This window comes from Heptranchias perlo, chromosome 7 (genome assembly GCF_035084215.1).
Source record: "Heptranchias perlo isolate sHepPer1 chromosome 7, sHepPer1.hap1, whole genome shotgun sequence".
In the NCBI taxonomy this organism is placed as follows: domain Eukaryota; kingdom Metazoa; phylum Chordata; class Chondrichthyes; order Hexanchiformes; family Hexanchidae; genus Heptranchias; species Heptranchias perlo.
In genome coordinates this window covers 55912634-55933502 of record NC_090331.1, presented here as the reverse complement: position 1 = coordinate 55933502, position 20869 = coordinate 55912634, and the positions used below count along the sequence as shown (strand labels likewise).

Here is a 20869-nt window from a genome sequence, read left to right as displayed (position 1 = left end):
TTATAATTTAATTTTACAACAGCAGAGTATTTAGCATGTAAAAGCGAAATGTAATTTTCCAATGATTTTAAAACACAGGCAAGTTAATGCATCAATAAAGTATTTTCAGGCTGTTTGATAAAGCTTCCCAATTCTGAATAACCACCATAAAGTTCAGAATGATGAGATCAGTTTCAGTTTGTGGAATCAAATGGGACAGAAACATTTTCAATGTTTTACAACCAATTTTTATTCAAGATTATTATGTCTAACATTTAAAAACTGATATTTCTGTAAATAATTTAATTTCACTCTATGTGGACTTAGTTGCAGGTTACTGAAAAATCACAAGAATTAGTGTGGTTATTGAGTAGCATTGTATGAAGACACACATATTTATAACAGTGATGTTGCTTTTATTAATTCTATTTAATAGTTACAGAAATGTTAACCATTAAACATTACAGCAGGTATTTCAAACTGCAGGTTACTGTGCTTTCTAGAATCTGATTTTCGTTTTACCAGATAATTTTTTTAAAGACTAAGAAAAAAAACTTCAAAATCTGCATTACAGATTCAAAGATTACATTGGTCTGTAATGGTCAGAAGGCTGAAAAACAAGTGAAATATATTTTAAGCACAATGGTTAAAATAGAGAAATACTAGAAAATGGTGCGTGTCATTAGGCTGCAGGTTCATCCCCATCTATGAAATATGCTGCGATCTTCCACCAGAAAGTCTGCCTTTTTGCCACAAAAACCACCTAATTATGGAAGTGAAAAAGTCAAAAATATCTGTGATCAACAACAATTTTAAAATTTAGAGCCATTATTATTAATGTAAGGTCTTTATCACTGGAGAAACAATATACATGTAGTGCTTACATTTTTACAGTTGTGATTCTGTTAATATTTGTTTCAGGCATTTGTTATTTTCTGTGGCCTTGGCATCAACAACACTATAATGTATGATCAAGTGAAAAAATCCTGGGCAAAGCAATCTGTAGCTCTTGATGTGAGTATCAACTCAATTTTATACACTGTATTAAAACAGAAATCTTGCTTTCATATATAACATTGTAATAGTAAACCGCAAGGCTCATCTGGAAGCCCTTGCGATTCACAAAAGGTAGTATAGTTGTGTGAAGAAGCAAGCAGGATGACATGAGCGCAGTCCTTGACTTAGGAGAATCCGGCAATATGTACAAACTCTAGATCCCTATCCTGCTGCTTCCAGATATCCATGGAGAAAATGGTGAAAGTGAACACGTCATCAGTCACCTGCTTAATGCAAAATTGGACTGCAGACTGAGTGATGTTACTGATGGCAGCCAGGAAGGAGCCAGAGGCAAAGAACCTCAGGGCTGCAGTGACCTTAACTGTAACACGCAACGATGTGCCATGGCAGATGGTTGCAAGTCTTGTTGTAGGAGGCATCACAGCTCTGTGAAAGTGTTCCTGGAGCAGTGAAGCCTCCTAATGCACTGCTGCTCAGAGAATTGTAGATATGTTGCTCTGTGCCTATAAACTCTGTTGGGAGGGTAAAGATTCTTGCCAGCAAGCCTCCTTCTATTTGGTCTCCCTCGAGCTGCAGTCATGATTGCTCCTTCCTCCTGTTGCTCTTATTCCTCCTCTTGCCAGAATGGAATTCCCAGAAGGACACCAATGATGGCAGAGACCCTTTAAAAGTTCAAAATGCTCTACAGCAACTACAAGCACTTTGAAATTGTCTAAGTAACAAAAAAAAATCACCATCTAATGCAAGCAAAATGTGTCCCAAAATTTATCTGCAGTCTTACCTGCAAGCAGGTGAGTATCTCTTTAAATACCACAGGAAATGGCCGTCTCCTGACTTGTACCACTCATGATTTGTGGGCAGGAGTGGGCAGAGTTGAAAATAGTGTTGAGGGTCATAAGTACATACTTAACCCTGGTAAACATTTATTGAGGCTCCAGTCTGTTTTCCACGGGAGCTCTGGTCACTTAGATTGAGATCCGCCTGAAAATCAGCACAGTTGAGAATGCAGTAGGGAAGCCACTATTTCATGTGCTATTTTGATCCTGCTACTGCTCTGTTTTTCATCACAAACAGGGTGGTAGGGACACAAATATCATCCTTATTGTATCCAGTTTTGAATGCCCTACTTTAGCAAGGATATCAAGGTCATAGTGAAGGTATGGAAGAGACTTACTTTTAGAGGGCTTAAATTTAAGATCATCACTAAAAGAATGAAGGGAGAGGTTAGGTGTTTTTTTATGCAGAAGGTTGTTAGGACACGGAGCACATTGGAAGCACAATCCATAATGGCTTTTAAAAAGGGAAGTGGATAAATATTTGAAAGAGAAAAATGTAAAAAGAGTATGGAAAAAAGGCAGGGGAATGGGAATGTGGACAGCTCTTTCAGAGAGCTGGTACAGGCATTATGGCTCAAAGTCAATGCATTCACACATTTTATAAGTTATGCTGCTCATCGCACCACTTGTAAGAAGTTAACGTACTTGCTGTCCGCCTACCGAAGGCCTACGGCTATGCTTGTCAGTTGCCGAATGACTAACTCGTGACTATTCTTTTTTGAGGGGCAGGTTAAGGAGGATCTTTTCGAAGAGGGGTGGGGGTCAAGATGGCTCCAAAATGATGATGCAAGATTGAAACAGAACCAATCCTCTGTGGTAAATTTTAACTAGGCAGCTCTGCAGTACTTCAGGGCACTGTGGATGTTTGACCAGTCAGTCTGGCTCATTAATGGGGTAGACCCATCATTGAAAACTGGAATTCTTTCTACTTAGCTCCAGATAAGGCCAAGCAACTGCCCTAATGAGTAAGTTGGTTCTGGCTGAACAAGCAGTTTTCTTGTGCAATGCTGTTAAATTGCATGGATTTATCTGGTCAACTCCAGCTGTACCCCTTGCACACACTTCTGGGTCTCCAAGCCTGTGCCTAAACTCTCTGGAATTAGGTAAATGGGGATGTCCCCGGAAAGAAAGTATTGACTCCATATCTGGCGAACAGAAACTCTACCTGTGTGGACTTCTCAAATGGAATGAGGTGGGTGGGAGAAAAAGGAGAGAGATGCAGAAACACAAGTTCAGCTGCATAGGTTTTCTAATGGACAATATTAGGTTCCCTGCTACTCAAGAGTGGAGCCTGTTTGCAGAGTATACCTTTTGGTGAGGTTGCACATGCGTCCTTCTAATCATTTCCATGAAACTTTTAGTTTGGGTGCTGGCATCAAACACCAAGTGGGTGATTCCATTTTTGGTTATTGTAAACAATTTTACAACACCAAGTTATAGTCCAGCAATTTTATTTTAAATTCACAAGCTTTCGGAGGCTTCCTCCTTCCTCAGGTGAACGTTCACCTGAGGAAGGAGGAAGCCTCCGAAAGCTTGTGAATTTAAAATAAATTTGTTGGACTATAACTTGGTGTTGTAAAATTGTTTACAATTGTCAACCCCAGTCCATCACCGGCATCTCCACACCATTTTTGGTTATGAGAGGGTTTTCTGCTTTTCATGGATTCCCAATATCTTCTGTTTTATTTTTATATTCTTTCAATCTGGGATGATAGAAGTAAACTGACTTATTTTAAATGGATCAGTAATACCACTGCAAGTAAATAGAAATGTAGTGACTTGGCAAGTTTCTTCTGTAATATATTTCCCTTAACAAAATTCCAAAGCGATTTCCTCTAATAACATGATTGCTGATGATCATTTGTAGCTTTCAAAATGTTGCAGTTTCTTTTGTACATTTCTAATGGCAGTTGTAGTATAGAATGGAAACATGTAGGCTAGAAACCCCATTAATATGTCTTAATAGCCCTTCACTGTCAACAGTCTAACATAAACTATGATCTCTGACATAATAACGAACTAGTTAGGGCATTCATTGTACTATTGCATCAGTGATGTTAAATGTCTATTGTTGTTCAATTCCAACACCCTCCTCAAAGGGCATTTTTATGGCAATCTGCACTTCGTACCACTTTTTTGTCGAGGATTTCGGAACTGATTTTAATACAAAATCTAATTTTGTTTAATTCTATTACAGATCCTTTCATATCATGCTACATGTCTAAAGACTGAAGTGGACAAATTTAAGGTAAGATGCACCAACACAAATAAAGCTGAAAACTAATATATTCTACACCATCTTGCTTATAAGACTTCCATTTTTTCAGGTTATGTATTACACAGTTATGAAGCAGTCGTGAGAGAATAATTCATGAAACGTTTGGCTCAGAGAACCCAAGCTATAATGAGGGAGGATTGCACCTGTGGTGAATGCAATGCAAGATTTTTTAAACAAGATAAAATTGTAGGAATAATACTTCACATGGATGGCATTTCAAACAACAGTCCTGAAGTATTTCTGACCATTTCCAAAATGATTGGATTCCTAAATTATGCACAGTTGGGTGCACACAAGAGGACAAACTGTACAATTTGTAATTCAAAAGAAAAAAATAGGGCCTTGGTTTTAACAATGTGACAATTTTTATGTGTCAGCTCACTGTCAGGAACACCCATATATGATTTACAACAGCAATAGATGATCAGAGATTTAGCAAATCATAGGTTAGTAACTTGCATTCAGTGTCACCATGACACAGAAGTGCTGACAGGTAAGCCTTCCTTTTCATAGGAAAAGCCCCAACAATCCATTACTGGATTGTTTTTTTCCAACCACCAAAAAAACAACCTACAAGCGAGGACCAGTGGCAGCCAGAAAATGAAAGGTCCATTGTCAGGATATGATCTTGGCAGAAGTGAAGGCCACGATTCCGGTTTTGTAATGGAACACTTCCTTTGGGCATCATTTTTGAAGAGCTCCAGCTCACATCAAGCTGAAAAATATTATGGTTAGCACATTTATCGGTACCTAATGCCTATCTCACTAGTGCTGTGCAAGTACATTCAGCAATTAGAAAGATGTGGATTAGTTCCTGATAATGTAACCGGATGAGTATATCTCTTTGGCATTTTGCCATTTACATTTGTGTATTGATGGAATGTAAAATGATTCTATTGATATGTGGACTGTGAGTAAACTACTTGTTCATTTAAAAGAGATGAACTAAATTACATAGAACGTACTGCACAAAAACAGGCCATTCAGCCCAATAGATCCATGCCAGTGTTCATGCTCCACACGAGCCTCCTCCCTCCCTAGTTCATCTAACCCTATCAGCATAACCTTCTATTCCTGTCTCCCTCATGTGTTTATCTAGCTTCCCCTTAAATGCATCTATGCTAGTCACTTCAACTACTCCTTGTGATAGCAAGTTCCACATTCTAAATGTGCAGCCCTGAGAAGTGTGAGCTAGATTAATATTTGATGACAAGAATTAATAATTTATATTGTTGTGAATATTTCTCCTTTCATTTTGCAAGTTCACCTAAAAGCTTACTAACAAAAGAGTAATGAGTTAAAAGCAAGCTCATTGTTTTGTTGGATTTTTGTCCTTTGTGTATTACTAAAATGCCTTATTGCTAATAGTAGTTTAGGTTTAAGGTTATATTCACACTGAGAACAGAGTTCACAGTAATTCAAGTCTCTGAATATTGATCAGGGCTCTCCATTAGGAAGCTGGAATAGGAGTGAGTAGTGAGTGCTTTCTTGTGAACAATCATAGCTATTTTATTAGCAATTATTCCTTAGACTAGACAAGGTAGTTCAATTTAACTGGGAGTATCTGCTTTGCATCTGAGGTTCTGTGTATTTTTTTTTAATTCGTTCATGTGATGTGGGTGTCGCTGGCAAGGCCAGCATTTATTGCCCATCCCTAATTGCTGTAGGATTTAAAGTCCCTACTTTCAGGATTATAATTTAATCCAATCTAATCCAAGGACTGGTTCGTGACAACAACAAGACCACCACGGTACTGGTATTATGGTTAAAGGCAAAACAGATTTATTAAGCACATCACAATTAGTACAAAGAAAGTGATACTTAAAGAGAAATAGTCACGGTCTGTTCCTTGAAACCTTGGAAGTATCCCTCCAAGTGACTGCGGCGCGGTCTCTCTCTCGCTGTGTTTTGTTGACTGAAGAGTTCTCTTCTTCCTTGCCAGAATCTTGCCCGCCTTCCTCAGCTTTTGAGGTCTCTTCTTGTACCCTTTTTCAGTCTACGTGGCAGTTCACTATCACATCCACATCTGTCAGCCTTACCATTAATCATGTCTCTCACCCTTTAGAAGTTACATTCCAAGCAACTCCTGGTACCACCTGTGCCTTGTTGTTACAGACTTAATGGTACCTTATCTTTGCCAGCCTTCACAGGACCCCGTATGTATAAACAAACTTCTATTCACTAGCTTGGGGGGGCTCGAGATAGAGGCCTGAGCCTGGGTGACTCCCTGATTTATTTTACCTTCAGTTCCCTTATTTACATGCCTTTTGGTCATTATGTCATTACAGCACATACTCCCTCAGCGCCTGTGATTTTCCCCAAGGTCTGTTAGTTATTATAGTCAAGTTTGAAATTAAAACTATCATGCACCCTTCTCTGTCCACCAGCATTTTCTTATTGAATACACGTTACATGGTTCATACTATATTAATACACAGTACAGTTTAGATTTATAGATACATAGGACATTTCATTCTACTTCTACTATTGATTATAATTATACCAAATTAGATCTGTTATTGGGTTAATTCTTACTATGCCCTTGAGAAAGTGGTGGTGAGCCACCTTCTTGAACCGCTGCAGTCTGTGTGGTGAAGGTTCTCCCACAGTGGTGTTAGGCGGGGAGTTCCAGGATTTTGACCCAGCGACGATGAAGGAACAGCGATATATTTCCAAGTCGGGATGGTGTGTGACTTGGAGGGGAATGTGTAGGTGGTGTTGTTCCCATGTGCCTGCTGCCCTTCTCCTTCTAGGTGGGAGAGATTGCGGGTTTGGGAGGTGCTGTCAAAGAAGCCTTGGCAAGTTGCTGCAGTGCATCCTGTGGATGGTACACACTGCAGCCACGGCGCACCAGTGGTGAAGGGAGTGAATGTTTAGGGTGGTGGATGGGGTGCCAATCAAGCGGGCTGCTTTGTCCTGGATGGTGTCGAGCTTCTCGAGTGTTGTTGGAGCTGCACTCATCCAGGCAAGTGGAGAGTATTCCATTACACTCCTGACTTGTGCCTTGTAGATGGTGGAAAGGCTTTGGGGAGTCAGGAGGGGAGTCACTCGCTGCAGAATACCCAACTTCTGACCTGCTCTTGTAACAAAATAGAGACTGATTTGAGGTTGAAACTCTCCAAAATCAAACAGATATTCCACAAATTGCACGCTAACAAACAGGCTCATTTCACTCAGCGATAAGGATGAGTCATCAGTGTTCCTCTAGCAACATGTATTGCTCGTCCAGGACAACATCTAGTCTCTGATTTGTGGAACGTTGCCGTTGGAAGCTTACATTATTTAAACATTTCCAAGGTACTGTTATGAAAAGATTGCAGCGGTGTCACTAGTGTTAGTCCTAGGGCAAATAAGTCAAGAGTCTCTGGCAATTCTGGCCCTTTGAACTTAGTTTAATTATCTACATAATTATAACATTCATAAATCTGACTAATATTAATATAATCAGCAGAAGATAGAAGTTAGGCTCAGTCATCAGATTCATTTGTAGTGTAGTTGAAGAGAAGTATGGTAAGTGCACAAGTATTTGTTACATCAGGAAAAATGTCGATTCTTATACAGATCAGTACGAAAATGTGGCTGCTAGAGATTTTAATAAGACAATATATTTAAATTGATAATATATAAGGAAATACAAGATATAAGCGTAAACAAAACAAAGTGACCCAGAAAGATAAATAGACAGAAATAAAAAAAGTATAAAAGGCATACAAAATACAATTCTATAAAGCAATAATTTCAAGAGTTTCTGTAGGGTGATTGACAGCCAAGCAAAGAGTGTATTTTTTTAATGAAACATTAGATCAATATTCTCATCTGTGTGGAATGCAAAAACAAAGCTGCAGTTATTATATGTTCAGTATCACAACATTAGAGATTCAAGTGATGACCCATCAGATACCGATGCAACTAGAATTCATGTGTGCTCCTTTTTCGGCTTTGCATTATTAATTTGGACCTACTGACAACACATCCCAGGATTCTTAAAAGGAATGCCAATTGATTCATTTCTTCCTGGTAGCACGTCTTAAACTTTCCTTTGACTCTTCAATTCTGACAGCTGGAAGCTCATGCATTTCTAACCAATTTAGTTTGCAACACCAGTGCTTGCAATGTTTGATCCAGCACAAGCCTTCTATTTGTACTAGTTGAATACCACTAAACAGAACAGTAATGTCCAACAATAAAATGAGACACTTAGAATATTTATTTAAAATGTTTTCCTCAGCCAGCCGGGTAAGCAGGGAGCTTTAAATTGGAAGATCAGGAGTTCCAAAGATTGCACCAGAACTAGCTGCGCCTCTAGCCAAGCTGTTCCAGTACAGCTACAACACTGGCATCCACCCGACAATGTGGAAAATTGCCCAGGTATGTCCTGTCCACAAAAAGCAGGACAAATCCAATCCGGCCAATTACCGCCCAATCAGTCTACTCTCAATCATCAGCAAAGTGATGGAAGGTGTCGTCGACAGTGCTATCAAGCGGCACTTACTCACCAATAACCTGCTCACCGATGCTCAGTTTGGGTTCCGCCAGGACCACTCGGCTCCAGACCTCATTACAGCCTTCGTCCAAACATGGACAAAAGAGCTGAATTCCAGAGGTGAGGTGAGAGTGACTGCCCTTGACATCAAGGCTGCATTTGACCGAGTGTGGCACCAAGGAGCCCTCGTAAAATTGAAGTCAATGGGAATCAGGGGGAAAACTCTCCAGTGGCTGGAGTCATACCTAGCACAAAGGAAGATGGTAGTGGTTGTTGGAGGCCAAGCATCTCAGCCCCAGGGCATTGCTGCAGGAGTTCCTCAGGGCAGTGTCCTAGGCCCAACCATCTTCAGCTGCTTCATCAATGACCTTCCCTCCATCATAAGGTCAGAAATGGGGATGTTCGCTGATGACTGCACAGTGTTCAGTTCCATTCGCAACCCCTCAGATAATGAAGCAGTCCGAGCCCGCATGCAGCAAGACCTGGACAACATCCAGGCTTGGGCTGATAAGTGGCAAGTAACATTCGCGCCAGATAAGTGCCAGGCAATGACCATCTCCAACAAGAGAGAGTCTAACCACTTCCCCTTGACATTCAACGGCATTACCATCGCCAAATCCCCCACCATCAACATCCTGGGGGTCACCATTGACCAGAAACTTAACTGGACCAGCCATATAAATACTGTGGCTACGAGAGCAGGTCAGAGGCTGGGTATTCTGCGGCGAGTGACTCACCTCTTGACTCCCCAAAACCTTTCCACCATCTACAAGGCACAAGTCAGGAGTGTGATGGAATACTCTCCACTTGCCTGGATGAGTGCAGCTCCAACATCATAAGAACATAAGAACATAAGAAATTGGAGCAGGAGTAGGCCAATCGGCCCCTCGAGCCTGCTCCGCCATTCAATAAGATCATGGCTGATCTGATCCCAACCACAAATCTAAAGAACACAAGAAGTCGGAGCAGGACCCGGCCACATTGCCCCTGGGCCCTCTCCGCCACCCACAGGGCATTGACCGATCCGAACTCAGCTTCATGTCCAATTTCCTGCCCGCTCCCCATAACCCCTAATTCCCTTTACTTCTAGGAAACTGTCTATTTCTGTTTTAAATTTATCTAATGATGTAGCTTCCACAGCTTCCTGGGGCAGCAAATTCCACAGACCTACCACCCTCTGAGTGAAGAAGTTTCTCCTCATCTCAGTTTTGAAAGAGCAGCCCCTTATTCTAAGATTATGCCCCCTAGTTCTAGTTTCACCCATCTTTGGGAACATCCTTACCGCATCCACCCGATCAAGACCCTTCACAATCTTATATGTTTCAATAAGATCGCCTCTCATTCTTCTGAACTCCAATGAGTAGAGTCCCAATCTACTCAACCTCTCCTCATATGTCCGCCCCCTCATCCCCGGGATTAACCGAGTGAACCTTCTTTGTACTGCCTCGAGAGCAAGTATGTCTTTTCTTAAGTATGGAGACCAAAACTGTATGCAGTATTCCAGGTGCGGTCTCACCAATACCTTATATAACTGCAGCAATACCTCCTTGTTTTTATATTCTATCCCCCTAGCAATAAAAGCCAACATTCCGTTGGCTTTCTTGATCACCTGCTCGACACCATCCAAGATAAAGCAGCCCGCTTGATTGGCACCCCATCCACCACCCTAAACATTCACTCCCTTCACCACCGGCGCACTGTGGCTGCAGTGTGCACCATCCACAGGATGCACTGCTGCAACTCGCCAAGGCTTCTTAGACAGCACCTCCCAAACCCGCGACCTCTACCACCTAGAAGGACAAGGGCAGCAGGCGCATGGGAACACCACCACCTGCACGTTCCCCTGAAAGTCACACACCATCCCGACTTGGAAAGATATCGCCGTTCCTTCATTGTCGCTGGGTCAAAATCCTGGAACTCCCTTCCTAACAGCACTGTGGGAGAACCGTCACCACACGGACTGCAGCGGTTCAAGAAGGCGGCTCACCACCACCTTCTCAAGGGCAATTAGGGATGGGCAATAAATGCCGGCCTTGCCAGCGACGCCCACATCCCGTGAACGAATAATAAAAAAAAAAACACATTTGCAGTTCAGCTTTTCCCACCAGGAAGAAAGCTTGATGTTCTTTAGCTGCATTACTGGCTGGCGGAGGGGTAGAGAGAGAACAAGATCATTCTTTTGTCATTCCTGCTGGATTGAACAAGGAGCATTACTGAGAGTGGGGCCAATAATGTGATCTGGGCACTGTATTGTCGGGATAGGATAAGCTTGATGGGCCAACTGTCCTTTTTGATACATTTGTTTGACCACTGCTTTTCAGGGTGCTATGTGCACCTTTGCTGCATGAAGCAGACTTCTCTATATAATGCAAGATCAGATCATTTCAATTAATTTTCAACATTCCCAGCAGTTAGTGAACGACATGGAGGGGTTATGGGACAAGTTATCCCTGTGCAAGCAGCTTTTAAAAAGGAAATGCGGCTGTAAAAGTAAAAAATGGCAAAAGCTAGACGCAGAGGCAGAACAGCATCATAGCAAGATGCAGCATCAGAGATGTTTCTGCAGGAGGTGCCACAGAGAAGGATGGATCTTTTTGGAGCAGCCTCCAAACAAGAGTATTGCCAAGCATCCTGGATAGAGATAACTTTTGGATTCATTGCTTGGGCGGTAAACCAGCAGGGCGGGCGGTAAACCAGCAGGGCAGATTTTTCATCCATTATAGAAACCGACCAAGTTTCATTTCCATTGATTTTAATTTGGCATTGGAGGTAGGAGAGCACATATGGTCACAATGCAGTCAATGATGCTTGCACTCGAAACACAGTAGAACTGGAGGCTCTTTCATGCTGCTGGCTGATTTCCAAAGGGAAAGTTACTGGCCCTAGCAAACAATGCGACATGATGCAAATATACATTGAAAGTTGGAAGGTGTGTTAAATCCAGTCAAGACAGACTCCTACAGATTCGATCTCCATGCTTGCTCGGAATGCACCTATAATATAAAAATTCAACACAGCTGTAACCTTCACAGCCAGTCACAGAACCATTCCTGCCTTGGAAATGGTTCCCAGATCTGGCTGCATAGTTCTGTAGCAGCCTCCTTCAGTAATCATAATCTTTGGACATATCGTGGTACGATCATGGCTCTGTACCAATGGGTGGCAATGTAGGATGGGCCCTAATTTGCATCTAAGGTGCAAATTCACTGCTTATGGCACCTCCTCCACAAATACTGTGCGAGATACCCATATAGGCAGCACACAAAGCAATATGCAGAGCAATCAGACGGAATGCAGTTTGAAGATAATTAAAGTAAATTTGTTCCTGGCAAAACAGCAAAGCAACAAAATAGCTAAACAGCTGCATAACAATGAAGCACCAAAATAGTTTGAAAAATATATACCATCCCCTTGCAACAGATCACTTTAAGCACCAAGACTAAACATAAGGGAAGGAGCCTTCCTGGTAGTGCCCATTGGCTCTAAATTTCTAGAATGCAAACTGGAGCTTTGCCCCAATTACTGTATTCATTGGCTCTATAATAAGCTTAGTGCAAAATACCTGCACAGGTTCTCAATACACACGCAAACGCTTTCGGCACTATGACATGCGTAGTGCAATGGGTACTGAGCAGCCCTCAGGCCTCAGTTCCCCACATTATACAGCAGCAGGTACTGAAAAGCCTCTGTGTTTACAGAAGTTCTGCAGATTAGATTGAAGGAAATAACATGGAGGAGCAAAAAAAACTTCAAGAATCTACCTGGTGAATGCCAAATTGCTTTGTAAAATAAGCTGAAGTGGAGAATTAAAAAAAATAAAAAGGGAAAGCTTTACTGGAGTTCAGTCTGCCATATACTCTATCTACATCTAATAATAATATATTTTTGCTTGGAGTTTAAGTAGAGAAGCTCCCCCAGTGAAAACGACTTCTGTTGACAAATTATAGAACAGTTATACAACACTGTTGTAAGCTACCAATGCAAATAAAATTCAATTGTAAGTTATCCAGTTATTTAAAATGACAATTTCTTCCTTACATAAGAAATAGAAGCAGGACTAGGCCATATGGCCCCTTGAGCCTGCTCTGCCATGCAATAAGATGATGGCTGATCTTCTACCTCAACTCCACTATCCCACCCTATCCCCATATCTCTTAATTCCCTTAGTGTCCAACAATCTATCGATCACAGTTTTGAAAATACTCAATGACTGAGTATCCACAGCCCTCTGGAGTAGAGAATTCCAAAGAAATTTTTCCTCATCTCAGTCCTAAATGGCCAATCTTTGATCTTGAGACAATGCCCCGTAGTACTAGACTCTCCAGCCAGGGGAAACAACCCCTCAGCATCTACCCTGTCAAGCCCTCTAAGAATTTTATACGTTTCAATGAGATCGCCTCTCATTCTTCTAAATTCCAGAGAATATGGGTCCATCCTACTCAATCTCTCCTCATAGGACAACCCTCTCATCTCAGGAATCAATCTAGTGAACCTTTGTTGCATCCTTTCTAAGGCTAGTATATCCTTCCTTAGGTAAGGAGACCAAAACTGTACATAGTACTCCAGGTGTGATCTCACCAGAGCTCTATATAATTGCAGCAAGACGTCCTTACTCTTATACTCCAACCCCCTTGCAATAAAAGCTAACGTACTATTTGCCTTCCTAATTGCTTGCTGTACCTGGCATGTTAACATTGTGATTCGTGTACAAGGACATCCAAATCCCTCTGACTGCCAATATTTCTTAGTCTCTCAACTTTCAAAAAATATTCTGCTTTTCTATTCTTCCTACCAGAGTGGATAATTTCACATTTCCCCACATTATACTCCATGTGCCACCTTCTTGCCCACTCACTTATCCTGTCTGTATCCCTTTGCTGCCTCTGTGTCCTCCTCACAGCTTACTTTCTCACCCAGCTTTGTATCATCAGCAAATTTGGATATATTACACTTGGTCCCCTTATCTAAGACATTGATATATATTATAAATAGCTGAGGCCCAAGCACTGATCCTTATGTACTGGATATGGAATTCAAACTAATGTCAAAAGGCCAATGGTGCTATGAAATTTGTTTATGTAGCCATAGGTCACTGGCAGTATAAGTATAGATGTACCAGGTAGAATAGCCATAGTAAGCTTTTGTTAATATAAAGTATATATTCACAGATTCAACATTTGGTGGACTTTAAAACTTAAAGCAAACATTCTGCATGATTAACGTACCATTTTATAGTATGGAGCAGACAATCTGTTGCAATAACCCAGCATATTATTTCCTATGAATTCATATAGGTTTAATGTTGATGAACTTCTAAATTGTATAAAAATATGAAGTACAGTAAATTTATATAAAAAAACTAAAATGAGTTTTAAACACTAGAGTTGCATTGCTGAGCATAGATGCTAATTTTATGGTGTAATAGTGGTGGTTTCAAGTTTTTCTATGATGGAATTCCTAAGTGTAAACTGATGTATTCCTTGATTAATAGTTTTGTGGTTTCATTTTTTTCTCCATTCTATATCTCTAATATCACTTGTTCAATAAAAATAGATGCACCAATTTTGACATAAAAATCTATTTTTATCTGGTTCACACCTTATTGTAGCACACAGTAAATAGAATGTCATGGTTTTGAAAACTATAGCCCAAGGCCCAAGTCAGTGCCAACAACCAATGGGCCAATTCAGAAACCTAACTCAGGCCTTCTTTTAAAGTGTTAATAGAGACTGTGAACTCCTTCTGAAATCAATATTCCTCTTGTTGGAGCAACAAAAGCAGAACATACATTTCTAGTCTATACTGTGGAAATTGTAATATTTTGTGACACTCAAGCTGCAAGGTACTAAAGGACCAGTAGAGGATCGATCAAATAATTACTAGTTTTAAAAGTGTTGAACATTTGAAAGTTGAGCCTTTTGTGTTGCCAATAATTAAACTCTAATTATAGCTTTTGAAGCTGGGTTACTGCAGTGAGCAACTCCTTAGGTCCCATGAAACCTTTCTTTAACATGAACCGCTCAATATTTTTGTGAATACTGTATACATATTTATAGCTGTAATTTAAAAAAAAATTCATTCATGGGATGTGGGTGTCGCTGGCAAGGCTAGCATTTATTGCCCATCCCTAATTGCCCGCGAGAAGGTGGTGGTGAGCCGCCTTCTTGAACCGCTGCAGTCCATGTGGTGAAGGTTCTCCCACAGTGCTGTTAGGAAGGGAGTTCCAGGATTTGACGCAGCGAAGATGAAGGAACGGCGATATATTTCCAAAATCGGGATGGTGTGTGACTTGGAGGGGAATGTGCAGGTGGTGTTGTTCCTATGCGCCTGCTGCCCTTGTCCTTGTCCTTCTAGGTGGTAGAGGTCAGGGGTTTGGGAGGTGCTGTCGAAGAAGCCGTGGTGAGTTGCTGCATCTTGGAGATGGGACAGACTGCAGTCACTGTGCGCCGATGGTGGAGGGAGTAAATGTTTAAGGTGGCAGATGGGGTGCCAATCAAGCGGGCTGCTTTGTCTTGGATGGTGTCGAGCTTCTTGAGTGTTGTTGGAGCTGCACTCATCTAAACAAATGCAGAGTATTCCATCTTACTCCTGACTTGTGCCTTGTTGATGGTGGAAATGCTTTGGGGAGTCAGGAGGTGAGTCACTTGCCACAGAATACCCAGCCTCTGACCAACTCTTGTAGCCACAGTATTTATGTGGCTGGTCCAGTTATGTTTCTGGTCAATGGTGACCCCCAGGATGTTGATGGTGGGGGATTCGGTGATAGTAATGCCGTTGAATGTCAAGGGGAGGTGGTTAGACTCTCGCGAATGTTACTTGCCACATACCAGCCCAAGCCTGGATGTTGTCCAGGTCTTGCTGCATGCGGGCATGAACTGCTTCATTATCTGAGGGGTTGTAAATGGAACTGAACACTGCAATCATCAGCGAACATCCCCACTTCTGACCTTGTGATGGAAGGATGGTCATTGATGAAGCAGCTGAAGTTGACTGGACCTAGCACACAGCCCTGAGGAACTCCTGCAGTGATGTCCTGGGGCTGAGATGATTGGCCTCCAACAACCACTACCATCTTCCTTTGTGCTAGGTTATGACTCCAGTCACATGAGAGCTTTCCACCTGATTCCCATTGATTTCAATTTTACTAGGGCTCCTTGATGCCACACTCGGTCAAATGCTACCTTGATGTCAAGGGCAGTCACTCTCACCTCACCTCTGGATTTCAGCTCTTTTGTCCACGTCTGGACCAAGGCTGTAATGAGGTCTGGAGCAGAGTGGTCCTGGCGGAACCCAAACTGAGCATCGGTGAGCAGGTTATTGGTGAGTAAGTGCCACTTGATAGCATTGTCGACAACACCTTCCATCACTTTGCTGACGATTGAGTGTAGACTGATGGGGCGGTAATTGGCCGGATTGGATTTGTCCTGCTTTTTCTGGACAGGACATACTTGGGCAATTTTCCATTTTGTTGGGTAGATGCCAGTATTGTAGCTGTACTAGAACATCTTGGCTGGAGGCACAGCTTGTTCTGGAGCACAAGTCTTCAGCACTACAGCTGGGATGTTGTTGGGGCCCCATAGCTTTTGCTGTATCCAGTGCACTCAGCCATTTCTTGATATCACGTGGAGTGAATCGAATTGGCTGAAGACTGGCTTCTGTGATGGTGGGGATATTGGGAGGAGGCATAGATGGATCATCCACTCGGCACTTCTGGCTGAAGATGGTTGCAAATGCTTCAGCCTTGTCTTTTGCACTCACGTGCTGGACACTGCCATCATTGAGGATGGGGATGTTCACGGAGCCTCCTCCTCCTGTTAGTTGTTTAATTGCCCATCACCATTCATGACTGGTTGTGGCAGGACTACAAAGCTTTGATCTGATCCGTTGGCTGTGGGATTGCTTAGCACTATATAGCAGTCTATAGCATGCATGTAGTCCTGCGTTGTAGCTTCACCTGGTTGGCACCTCATTTTTAAGTTATGCCTGGTGCTGCTCCTGGCATGTTCTTCTACACTCCTCATTGAACCAGGGTTGATCCTTTGGCTTGTTGGTAATAGTAGAGTGAGGAATATGCCAGACCATGAGGTTACAGATTGTGGTAGAACACAATTTTGCTGCTGCCCCACAGCACCTCATGGATGCCCAGTCTTGAGTTGCTAGATCTGTTCTGAATCTATCCCATTTAGCACAGTGGTAGTGCCACACAACACATTGGATGGTGTCCTCAGTGTGAAGACGGGACTTCGTCTCCACAAGGACTGTGCGATGGTCACTCCAACCAATACTGTCATGGACAGATGCATCTGCGACAGGTAGACTGGTGAGGAGGAGGTCAAGTAGGTTTTTCCCTCGTGGTGGTTCTCTCACCACCTGCCGCAGGCCCAGTCTAGCAACTATGTCCTTCAGGACTCAGCCAGCTCGGTCAGTAGTGGTGCTATATAGCCACTCTTGGTGATGGACATTAAAGTCCCCCACACAGAGTACGTTCTGTGCCCTTGCCACCCTCAGTGCTTCCTCAAAGTAGTGCTCAACATGGAGGAGTACTGATTAATCAGCTGGAGGGAGGGCAGTAAGTAGGTGGTAATCAGCAGGTGGTTTCCTTGCCTATATTTGACCTGATGCCATGAGACTTCATGGGGTCTGGAGTCAATGTTGAGGACTCCCAGGGCCACTCCCTCCTGACTGTATATCACTGTACAGCCACCTCTGTTGGGTCTGTCCTGCCGGTGGGACAGGACATACCCAGAGATGGTGATGGAGAAGTCTGGGACATTGGCTGAAACCTATGATTCTGTGAGTATGGCTATGCCTAGTCAGTGGGACAGCTCTACCAATTTTGGCACAAATCCCCAGATGATAGTGAGGACGACTTTGCAGGGTTGACTGGGCTTGGTTTGACTTTGTCGTGTCCAATGCCTAGTGGTCCGATGCTGGGTGGTCCGTCCGGTTTTATTCTTTATGACTTTCTGTAGCGGGATTGTACAATTGAGTGGCTTGCTAGGCCATTTCAGAGGGCAGTTAAGAATCAACCACATTGCTATGGGTTTGGAGTCACATATGGGCCAGAACCAGACAAGGATGGCAGGTTTCCTTCCCTGAAGGACATTAGTGAACCAGATGGGTTTTTACGACAATCCGGTAGTTTCATGGTCACCATTACTGATACTAGCTCATTATTACTGAGGACCATCAAGTTCCAATTTACTTGTAGAATAGAGAATACAGGTTTTTTTTCAATATTCCAGTGCCAACATAAGACTATTAAAAGTGGCAATCATGTAAAGATTTTACGGATCAGGAAAGGCATGAGTTGATGGATCAGGAATAGTATGAGTCAATTGTAGTGCTTGTTCTCTCTCTACTATCTTCACCGTAGAAGTCAGACAGATTCTAAACCAAAATGCCATCTGTCCAATAAAGATTTCATAGCACCATGTACAGTTGCCAGGGAGCAACCCTGGGCTTCTTGCTCATTGAAGGGTCGAGAGAACCTACTCAACACTCCCCTTCCTCAAATTCCAATGTAAATGTTACTGAATGATCTGGTATATCTTCTTACATATTTGAATATCTTCAAATTATTACTCTAACAAAACTCCATACTCCAAAGAGGCTTACTGCCTTAAAATTCTACAAACTTCACTTGAAGAACTGAAACTAGTTTCTTGCAACAGTTTTGCACTGTCAACTAACATTCATGATTGAATATATTTTTATCTTGAATCAAGTCAAAGTTTTCTCCTTATTGTAGGGAAGAAGACTACTTTTCTTTTTCAATTACGAAAAGATCACAGATATGTTGGTTTTCTTACTGTTTTTACCCAGGGCTGGTGAATTGGACATTCCTAGAATAATTAAAAGGAAACTGTTTTCAAACTGGTTCAGTTTTCAAATGTGGGCTGTACTGTGAGATAATTCTTTCATCTTGCCTTTCTCTAGGCAGAATATATAGCACCTCAAAACAATTGCCTATTATACTGCTCCAGTCCTTTTAGTGAGTCTGAAGTAATACAGGCTAATTTCACACTGGAGTCCGAATTACTTTTTAGAAGTGTTAGAACCTCGAGGATGTGGCATATTGTAGCTTTACAGTACTGAATTTTACATTGTCATAATGCAGTGGTTGTGTTTATATCTCAATGAACTGGACAACTGCCAACTAGCAAACTGGGGAGAAAGTAAGTTCTGTCACTAGTTGGTGTACAAATGATTAATTACTGCATGGTAAAAGTACAAAGCAGCATGCTGCAGATTGTGTTAGCATCAGTTATACAACAATACTGTCCAGCACTGAGAACTGTACATACATCCAAGCTGATTGTCTTGCAATGTTTATCAAATTTTGCTATACATTTAGAATCATTATGTTCGTAAAAGGTAGCACATTTCCAGACATGGCTTTTTAGCTGTATATGTTGTGCACTGCTGGAATTGTGCTACAAAAGCCAACAGTACTTGTTCAATCAAGAAACCAATATGAAGGCCCAAGACCCATAGTGCAAGACACCACTAGGTTTGAAGAGAAAAAGAGTGAGCTAAAATCAAGAAAAAGGTGACACTAAGCTTGGATTTTAAAAGCCTAAAGATTGTTAAAAGGGAAGATTGAGGGAGACAATGAGTTAGATAGTTTTGAAGTTCTGGAAAAGAATGAAATAGGAGGCTGTGTAATGATTCTTGATATCAACAAGTGAGGATACAGAAAGCAGGAAGATAATGTAAGAAAGTGTATTTGGAGCTTAGAAGGAATGAGAGGGGAACGTTTAAAGGAATATCAACCATACTAATATTGATACAATGGTTGCATCCTCCAATCTGCAAGATGGAGAGGAGTTGGAAGCTGTAGTGTAGGGAACCTGTTAAATGATAAGTTTTATCCTGAATCCTCAGGGGCGTGAGAGAAATACTGGAAGAGTTAGATTGTATCGAAGTCTTGGACAAACTTGGGTTTGATGGACAGTTAAGAGTTATTGATGGGAAAAGAAGTGTTTGGCACAAAGGAGGAAACTGAGCTTCTGTCCCCCAGCAGCTTTATCAATAATGGAAAATGTGGGAGTTCCATTTGAGGTCAGAGGAGATAGTGAGACCAGGAATGTTGTGATTGATGAAGGAGGACTAAGGTTATAGCCACCAAAAGTAAAAGATGGAAATCATTGGTTGGACTTGTGATACATGAAGAAACTGTGTCATTTAAGAAATGAAAAACAAGATATTAATTTCCCCACTGTAGGATGTGGAGGATATACACTACCACCTGTCTCAACAAAGCCAACACATCTCCAGCTTGAGGCTCCCACTACCTACACTGCAGTCCTTACATGTCAAGACGGGAGGAGCAAATGCTCCTCCCATCCAAGATGATTACCTTTGCCGAAGTCAGGGTGGACTCATTGTAAAGTAAGCTGCATATTTTGGCAATCAGTTAAATCAGCCAACTGAAATTTCCTAATATGGATTCTGCAACAATGGATAACTGCATATATGCAATAGTTGCATGTGTTGTTGCTCCAAATTTGCAAACATGCATTTAAAGAAATGGCATGTGAGGATTCCACACATGTGCAGTTAATGCAAAATAATATTTGCAACTTCCAATCCAGATGTGGACTTTCTTTTACATAGGTTGAGGGTTCATGCATTCCAGTAATATCAAAGTGCATTGTTGCTATATACCGGCAAGCTGATAAAAGTCAGCCTGTGTGCGCCCAGAACCAAAATGTCAGATATGAGCTATATGCCAGTAGCTGCAGCTGTTGTATTTGCTGCCGCTAGTTCGGAGGTTGGAGGCACATGGGGAGCCTTTCCCTTCAAATTGAGTCTTTAGCCTAGAAATTTGATTATGCTTGTAAATGGACGCGGAGGGGCTGCACACAATGTTCACGTCAGTAGAAGGACGACGTGAAATTCTTGCAGGCAGTTCGTTATAGTGAGCCGGATGTGCAGCCAGCACTACCCACACTGCTTATTAGCTGCACGTCTGATGGTCTGCTGAATGATATTTCTGGTGGTAGCATGGCTAGCTCTGTGTCTGTGCCTGGGATCCTGACAGGAGCCACGAGCCAAGTCTGAAGAGGATAATCCTTGTCACCCAGTAGTTAGCCTGTAACCTGATGGCCTGGTAGTTACAAAGGTGACATAAGAGGACTGGCGAAGGATGAATGAGTCATGACTGCTGCCAAGAATCTGGGCACAATGCGCTGCCTGTGGTCGTAAACAAGCTGTACATTCAAGGAGTTGTATCCCTTTCTATTGAGAAAGATGTCAGGCTGGTGTTGGGTT

At 42.0% G+C, this 20869-nt stretch overlaps 1 protein-coding gene across 1 annotated transcript in view; it reads left to right on the top strand.

The window, feature by feature from the left end:
• The window catches only part of pde11a (phosphodiesterase 11a), a 271348-nt gene that overhangs the window by 171588 nt on the left and 78891 nt on the right, over window positions 1–20869 (top strand). The window contains exons 10-11 of the mRNA XM_067986810.1: window positions 901–993; window positions 4030–4080. Of these exons, the coding sequence (XP_067842911.1) occupies window positions 901–993; window positions 4030–4080 (144 nt within the window). The remainder of the gene's footprint in view (window positions 1–900; window positions 994–4029; window positions 4081–20869) is intronic.